At 51.4% G+C, this 8,625-nt stretch overlaps 1 protein-coding gene across 1 annotated transcript in view; it reads right to left on the bottom strand.

Moving 5' to 3' along the window:
• Positions 1–1,392: 1,392 nt before the first annotated feature.
• ENTREP1 (endosomal transmembrane epsin interactor 1) overlaps positions 1,393–8,625 on the bottom strand; it is a 65,840-nt gene continuing 58,607 nt past the window's right edge. Inside the window, exons 9-11 of the mRNA XM_047097457.1 lie at positions 7,933–8,085; positions 5,159–5,451; positions 1,393–1,868 (exon numbers count right to left, since the gene is read on the bottom strand). Of these exons, the coding sequence (XP_046953413.1) occupies positions 1,665–1,868; positions 5,159–5,451; positions 7,933–8,085 (650 nt within the window). The 3' untranslated portion in view covers positions 1,393–1,664. The remainder of the gene's footprint in view (positions 1,869–5,158; positions 5,452–7,932; positions 8,086–8,625) is intronic.

Genomic DNA, 8,625 nt, shown 5'->3' with positions numbered 1-8,625 from the left:
TCCCTCGCGTCCGGCTCTGCTTCCACAGCCAGTGCTCCCCACCCACCCCAACCAGCGCCTCCAAACGGTCTTCCCCCCTCTTCCTTACTCAGCCCTTCCAGGGGCCCCGCTGCAGTTCCCACTCTGGCCTGGCCTGGCGGCTTGCAGCTGGGAGCGTCTGTGCTTCCGTCAGCCTAGCTAGAGGCCTCAGAAGCACTGCGTGAAAGAAACGGGAAATGTCAGACTGCACCTGTTCGGGAGGTGGAGAGAGACCGTGGCTTCTGGAGGGGCTGCTCGGGCGGGCACGACATCTCTACCACTGAAGGGCTGAGGGACCTTGAGCAAGTTACGGAACCTCATCTTCCTCATCTGTAAAATGGGACCAGGAAGAGCACCCACCTCTTTGGCCGTCGGGAGGTGAACCGAGAGCTTGGAAGTCCCCCTGCCACAGTCCCCGGAGCACAGGCAGGGCCCGGCAAGGAAGACAGTCTCTCCTTTTATAGCCTCAGCCCCCAACCTAAACTGTTCTCCAGCTGCACCTGATCTCTTGAAACGTAAATGGAATCTGTTACTCCAGTTGAAAACTCTTCCGGGGTAGCTCATGGTTACCAGGGAAATCCAGCCTGAGGCTCCTCCCACCTCTGCCCTCTCTCTGCTCCCATTGGCCTCTAGCGCTGAGGGTTGCATTGGCCATTGGCTCCTCCTGCAGCAGCCTCCCCTGACTCTCAAAGTCGAGCCCTGCTCAAACATCAGCTCTTCAAAAAAACCTTCTCTCCCTTCTTCGCACAAATCCCCTGTCTGTAATGACTGATCTGCTGCTCACGGCCCAGCTAGAAGGAAGCCGTTCCCTGAAGCCAGTCAGTCAAGCGCTGGCTGAATGAACGAAGGTCGCGTTGTGATCCCCAGGGGGATGCTGCTTTGGAGATGAAGCCGTTTTGGTGGTCTGCCTGGACCTGAGCAGCTGCCCACCTTTGCTTCAAGTGTTCAGCCCTTCCTAAGGAAAGGCCTAGGTCACCTAGACACGTGCAAATGGTATACACCGAGCCCAGAGGTCCAAAGTACTCATTTTTATTCTCCGCCAGGCCTTAGCCATCTGTAGTTTCGCAAGCACGAGTAAATGGAATCAACAAGACCCTCTCCCAAACGTCTTTCGTTACGATTTGTCACTGAACGAGTTCCCCGTTTTTCCTAAAGAGACTGTGATTTGAGGGTGACCTAAAATGAAGCTTGACAAGTGCAGAAAACATGGGGGTTAATCGTCCTGCCTCTGTGCCCACTGCTCTCCCAGGGAGCAGCGAAAGGCTGCGGGAGCTATCAACAGCGGCCCAGCAGATCTGTCCTTCCACTGTGGGAGGCACGCGGCGAGGAAGAGAGCCACGGGGTGTGAGGTGGGCAAAGAATCACTAGCCCACTTTCTGCCCAGGTGACCTGGCAGAGGCCTCCAGATCTGTGCATCCAAAAGCCGAAAGTGCCCGGAAGAACCTGCCTGTCCACCCCTGAATGCGCTCAGTCAGCAGAACGAGGTGCCAGAGAGGGGGGACAAATGTCCTCCAGCATGCTCCCCCCTTTTAAGGAGTTCCCGGAGGGCGCGCCAACCCCCAGCCAGGGGACCCCGTGGTTGGGGATCATTCCTCCTTCCGGGTCCATCTTCCTTCCTGCCCCCCCAGGGGCCTGGCCTCACAGGTTCACAGGACAGTCTCCCGGATGACGCCGATGAGGCTGTGGGGCCGCTCGGCCTCCGCTCGCCGGGGCCTCCTCTGGGCTCTCGGCCTCCCCGCCGGGACGAAGGTGCTGAGGTCCCCGCAGCTCTGCAGGTGCAAGAGTCCAGGCTGTCTCCGGGAGGGTGGCACGTGGGCCCTGGAAGTGCTGGGCTGCAACGGGGCCATGATCTTGGGGAGAAGAAGAGGGTGAGGGACACGTTAAGCTTCACCACATGAGGTCCCTGCAACCGGCCTCCTCTATCCATCCATGCACTCTGTAGCTCAGTTGCTTTGGAAAAGAAAATAGGCTGTTTTCCCCGCGTGGAACACAACTGGAATTCACAGATGCTTTCAACAGTCTGCCTCTTTTCTAACCTTCCTACGAAATTCCCCCAATTTTCTATGGTGTCGGCTGCCCACCTGCCTCACTTTACCTCCCGGGTCTCCACGTTTCTGGAGGGGACAGGAGCTGGTGACGTGGATTCCCAGCTCCCCGACAGCCATTGTGACGTGGGGCTGGAGCATCAGTAGTTCTAACAGGAGCCCAGGTGGCAGCAATGGGCTTGAAAAGTGAGTAACTACCAGTCTGGCATGGAGTCCAGCTAATGAGGTTAGAAAATGCCAACCAAAACCAGCGACACTTCCAATCAACCTGACAACCCTTGGATAAAAAACACAATAAGGGGCGCCTGGGTGGCGCAGTCGGTTAAGCGTCCGACTTCAGCCAGGTCACGATCTCGCGGTCCGTGAGTTCGAGCCCCGCGTCGGGCTCTGGGCTGATGGCTCGGAGCCTGGAGCCTGTTTCCGATTCTGTGTCTCCCTCTCTCTCTGCCCCTCCCCCGTTCATGCTCTGTCTCTCTCTGTCCCAAAAATAAATAAACGTTGAAAAAAAAAAAAAAACCACAATAAACAACATAAAAACTAAGCCACTCTATTTGTAAAAATGTTTCAGAATGCTTCTGCTCTATCTGTTTTGCAGTGGAGCACATATGTGACTTTAAACACGTCAGAATAGCACTTACTTCGTAAAATGGCAAAATACAGGGAATTCCTCATCCAATTGGGACTGACGAGGGGAGAATTGTCGGGTAGGTACACGGAAGTTTCCAGAAGCGGCACAGTCATGACTATATGACCTGTAATACTGTTAGTGACTTGAGAAAAACCCAGGTGCTTCATTACTACCTGTGATTGTTCTATCACAAAACAATCACTGGGATGACTTTTTGTCTCATTTGTACCATTCTGAGAGTTAAAAAAAAATTTTTTAATGTTTGACAAAAAGAGAGAGAGAGAGAGAGAGAGAGAGCATGAGTGGGGGAGGGGCTGAAAGAGAGGGAGACACAGAATCTGAAGCAGGATCCAGGCTCCGAACTGTCAGCACAGAGCCCGACGCGGGGCTCGAACCCAGGAACAGTAAGATCATGACCTGAGCTGAACCCGGACGCTTAACCGACTGATCCACCAGGGCACCCCTGTACCATTCTGAGATTTGAAGGTCATGGGAAGAAAATCCCTCCAAGACATGGGACACTAAATTTTGCTACCATACTGTTATTATATTTGTCCTTCTGGTTAAAAAGAAAACTCCAGCAATCATAGACGTCAATTGTCATTACGTGTAAATTAGGACAAGTAGTTTTGACACAGATAAAAATTAAAATGGCTCTAAAAACGCATTCTAGTAATACCAGGAAAAGTAAAATTGTGCAAAGCTGAGTGGAGTCAGAAATAAAAGCCCTCCTTCTGCTTGTCCCTACTTCCTTCTGTCTGGGGAGAGACGTGACATTACAACACATCACCGCTGGGGGCCACTCCTGGAAGGAGCCAGCAGATGACCCGGAGTCCACTGCAGCAATCCCAGTGCCTGAACTTGTATCCAGACTCGGCACAAAGACCCAGCAGACATTCACGGTGACAGCATCTGTCGAACTGAAAGTGCTTGTTCTTTTTCCCCAAAGCTGTTTTCCAGAGGAGCTCGTGCAGAAGGTCCACGCCAATGGCTTGGCAGATACGCCAGCTCTCACCTCCCTAGGGCTTGGCAGCCTTGCACAAGTGGCTCCAAATGCTTGCTGTTTCTCGGGCTGTCGGGGCTGGACAGAGAGGAGGAGGTAGGGAATGACTTCCGGCGTGGGCCCGGGATATGAGGATGTAAATGTCTCCCCTACACAGACCCTAACGAGAGCCTGACCCAAGACCACAGGCTGACCACTGGTTTAGAAAGCAGCCAACAAGAGGGTCTCCGGTTCACGTACCTGCTCATGTGAGTAATCAGATGTCTCTTCTACTCCCCTGGGTCCCCTGAGGGGCCAGGAGAGAAACTGGCTTCTGTCAAAAGAGGCCAGCAGGTAGAAAGGGGAAACGGAAAGGAAGACGAACAGGGACTTTGTCCGTCTTAACAACTCACCGAGGACCTTGTGGCAACTTCCCTTGGGCCCCGCAGCCCAGTGTATGCGTTGGGCACTTAATGCACACAGACACCGGCAGGCATCATCCGTGAGCCACTGTGCTCTGAGATCTACGATGGCCGCCCCTCATCCAAGGGGCAACAAAGTAAGTGCCTAAAACATAACGGCTTTTAAAAGAGGTGGGTAATTAAAGCTGTGACCCGTCCACAGTTCTCATCAGGAGCAAACCCTCTTCGTTCAGAGGCACAGGGGTGGAGACCACCCAGTCCAAGGCTTCACTTTTTTAAAAAATGAGAAAACTGGGGCACCTGGGTGGCTCAGTCAGTTAAGTGTCTGACTTCTGATTTCAGCTCACATCATGATCTCACGGTTCATGAGTCTGAGCCCCACATCGGGCTGATAGTGCAGAGCCTGCTTGAGATTCTCTCTCTCTGTCTCTCTCTCTCTCTCTCTCTCTCTCTCTCTCTCTCAAAATAAATAAATACACATTAAATAATCAAATAAAATAGGTAAAAATGAGAAAACCGACACCCAAATGGATTATATTACGTGCCCAATGTTATCTTTCCACTGGGTGACTTCAGATTAGGGAATTGCCTTGTGGTTTTTAATCTATGCAGAGGAAAAGGCATTTATTCCTTTAAGTCCTATTGGTTTAGATATCTTGCCAATACTTCGTGGGAATATCAACAGCTCCCAGAACGCTGCCAATTTTAAAATTCAGGGATGTCCATCATTGTCACAGGGCTGAGAAACCATGCCCTATCAATCAATGCCCAGACTCCTTGCTTTTCTGCCCGAGCCGCACCCCTTTCTTTTCCCAGGAGTCCTTCCACGTCCTAGGAAAATCACTTTCTCTCCCTGGGCCAAGGAGCCTGTGGAAAAGTCATCATACCTGAAAAGAAAGGGCTTCAGCTTCTTCTCTCTCCCTCCCCAGACCCCCTAAGAATCCCAATTCCCTTGATACGTGACCAGGAACTTATGTGCCTTGGACTGGAAATCAGAGAAGCTGCCTCAGCGGCCATGGAAACAAGTTCTCCGACTCGCGCCCGAGATGAGTAATAAAACTACCTGTTCGAGGAAACTGGCACTCGTGATGGCCTCCTCCATGTGCTCCTCGTCAGACTTCAGAACAGATTTAATGTTCTCGACGAGCTCATGGATGTCCGGGGTCATACTGCAGGAGGACTGCTCCAGGAACCTGGCCACCAGCAGCTTGGTGTCCATGTAGGACTTGTAATCTATCAGGGACCGAGGCCGGCATCGCGAGGCTCTGCATCTCAGACCTCTCCTCAAGGTCACCGTGGCCAGCTGCGGTCTTCCCTCTGTCTGCGTGGCAGCTTCACAGCTGAGCACCGGGGCAGCTGTGGGCAGAGACAGACAATACGTGCCCGTTGGCCACGCCCCCGTGAACGCACGCCTGGACGGAGACAGTGAGGGCCGCTAAACTTGGCGTGGAAAGCATGTTGCAAATGCCAGTGACCATGCACGTCTTGCTTTTCGTCTTGCAGAGCGAAAAGGAAAACAACAACGACGACGACACAAACTTATTCCCTGAAGTTCCAAAAGGACATGTCCCCGAAGCATTTTATTGTGCCACATAAAACACAACCACCAAGCTGAAGACAGATGATAGAGAAGAGCATCCACAATGCAAACTGCAACGGAGCAACGGTTCCATGGAGTAATGACTGGTAAGTGGGGATGGGTGGTGAGTAGGAAACAGGAAAAGAGATGGCCGGCCCGATGAAAGAATGTTCCAAGGGGCGGGGGGGAAGGTGAAGGTGGCACTTAGACTGAGGAGAGACAAGACTGTGGGATGAATGGAGTGCTCTGCTCCCTGTGACTGTACCTTTGCCCTAAACATCCTCAGGGCATGGTGCTGACCTATGGATGCTCACACCATGGCTGGGAGGTAGCTCTATGGCTGACTATTAAGGAGAGAAAAATCTAGGTGCAGAAAAATCACATGTCATTCTCGAAGTCAACGCGAGGCCTGGGAAATCCACCACAGGCCCTAATTTCCACAGCTACCTACATCAGAAGGGTTTCAGGACTAGCAGAACATTACTGCACCATCAAGTGGGTGAAGTGAAACTCAGACCTGGTCTCCACGTTTTCGTCAGCCAGCCAGCAGCCCTCAGCATACACGACACTGGAGAATTGAGTCTGTGAAGGCCTGACAAGCGGAAATTTGATATTCGAGGAAGAAAGGAGGCGGAGGGTGGGAGAACAGGAGGAGGAAGGGGAGCACTCCTTTTCCTCTGGAGAAAAGTAGACATGGGGAGCGCTAAACAGGGGTTAGTGGCATCCTCCAGGCTGCCATGTGCATGGGGAGGTTTTCAGAAATGCTCCCTACAGACACTCATGTGTGAGGATGGTCAGGGACTGCATACTGTCACTGGAAGGCAATCTGGTCCCTTCTACAATTGAGGGCTCCAACAGGTAAACATGTGTCATCCTTGCCCCCGCAGCACTGCAGAATGGGGGAGGGGCTCTGGAAGGATCTCACTAAGCTGTTCAGACAGCCAAGTTCCCGTGGAAGCAGGCAGGTGGCCAGCTCGAGTCCTCAACTTTCCAGGTAGGGTAGAGACCCTCTGTGAAATGGGCTTGGGGAACTGAGGGGCCAGGCTGCTGGCCTATGGGCTTGCTGAGGTGCTCAGTCCCAGGCGGTGGGACTCCTCCAGCGCAGAAGACAAGAGGAATGTTCCCTCTGGCGCCCACAAGGTCAGTCCAGAGCTGTGGCAAACAACACAGGCTGTCAGAGGGACAGAACCAACACTACAAGTGGGGGGAGGACAACACGGGGCCCCAGAGAGAGCAGGGGGAGAGCGTTTGCAAAGTCATATTTGCATCGAGCTTCAGGAGAGCGGAGGCTACTTGTTAGAACAGGTCACCGAAAGAAGGCTGTACTGGTGGCCTTACAGTTTCATTGTCTTCCTTTATTTCCTTTATTTTTTATGATTTTCCACAATGAAGAGCTATTTGGTATTCACGTATTCAGGTATTCACATATCCAGAAAAAGGACTCAATGTTCTTTAAATTTTTAAAAATTTTTAAATTTGGGGGGTGCCTGGGTGGCTCAGTTGGTTGAGCATCTGACCTCGGCTCAGGTCATGATCTCTCAGTTCATTGGTTCGAGCCCCACATCAGGCCCTCTGCAGTCAGTGTGGAGCCCACTTTGGACTCTGCCTCCCTCTCTCTGCTCCTCCTCTGCCCACGTGCACACATTTGCATGCACTCTCTCAAAAATAAATAAACGTTAAAAAAAACTTTACTTAAAATTTTTTAATTAAAAAAATTTTTTTGATTTAAAATTATTCAAATAACATCTATACACAAACTCAAAACGGAGAGGGAGAAAACTGGAGTGAGTCTCACTCTGTCTAAAGTTCTCAAAACAAGCCAGATTTAAATAACTCAAGTACTCATACACAGTAAAAAAAAAAAATAAATAAATAAATAAATAAATCAAAAGAGAGGGGGTAAAAAAAATACAGCCCTTTAACTTTTTCCTTCAGAGAGAAGGTTTATTTCCACAGGACTGTGAGCACCCAGAAATCAGAATCAGGTTTGCATTGTTTTCTTCACATAGTAGCACTCCACGGTCATGTGCAACCAAATGCTTTTGCTAACAATGACTTGAAAAACTCAATACCAGTCTTAAAAGATGGGGCAGATATATCTTCCTAATGTGCATGCAGAATATCTTATTTTCCCAAGACCTCTTAACCTCTTTCTAGACATCTCTTAAACTGCCCCCACCCCACCCCCAGCTTTCACCAGGCACCTTTGGGCAAACACGTGCACGGGGCCCTGCAAGTAGCTTGGGGAGTGCCATCACCTCTCTCCGCGGAATGATGGAGCACAGGGTCGCTCCTGGATCTCGCCCTCAGCTGCGGCGGGGCTCTCCGGCTTCCCGCAGGACGCAGCTGGTTTGCATTGGGCGCTGACACGGACCCACCTTCTTCTCCAGGTATGTTAGGACTGTCCCCACCTGATTCTTTTTTTAAAAAAAAAAAAAAAAGAGAAACGCACATTATTTCACCAGCTGCTGCCTTCAAAATGTTGGGCAGGAAACACCTGTGAGCCCCAACCTGTAGGGGCAGGAAAATACAGTGAACAACATTTGCTTCGGCTCCCGGCCCAGTGAGTTTTTACTTCCCAGCACTGTGGGAACCGCCGCCTCTCCAAACCATCCCTCCACACCTAAAACAAGCAAACAAAAAACTTTAAGTCAAAGAGCAGAGCAAAATAAAGAAGCCATTCCAAAATGTCAGGGTGTGTGTGTGTGTGTGTGTGTGCGTGTTTGTTTTCCTAAGAGTGTTAGAATCTTCTCCAGGGAAAGCTCCTGGCCGCTTTCCCCGTTTCTGAGAATTCAGGGTGAGCTTGCGTGGGTGGAAGTACATGCCTGCCCGGGTAAGGTGACTGTGAGGGCTGCAGACCAAAGGCAGAAAGACGAGGCATTTGCACGGCCCAGAGTGGAGGCCACGCTCGGGAACTCCTGAAGGCCAAGGGAAAGAGCCAGGGCCGCTGA

The sequence above is a fragment of the Lynx rufus genome, unplaced genomic scaffold (assembly GCF_022079265.1).
Source record: "Lynx rufus isolate CCGP_SWC_20201006 ecotype Redwood Valley unplaced genomic scaffold, mLynRuf1.p SCAF_10, whole genome shotgun sequence".
Lineage (NCBI taxonomy): Eukaryota > Metazoa > Chordata > Mammalia > Carnivora > Felidae > Lynx > Lynx rufus.
Note: the sequence above shows the minus strand (reverse complement) of the source record. Positions and strands in the feature narration are given on the sequence as shown.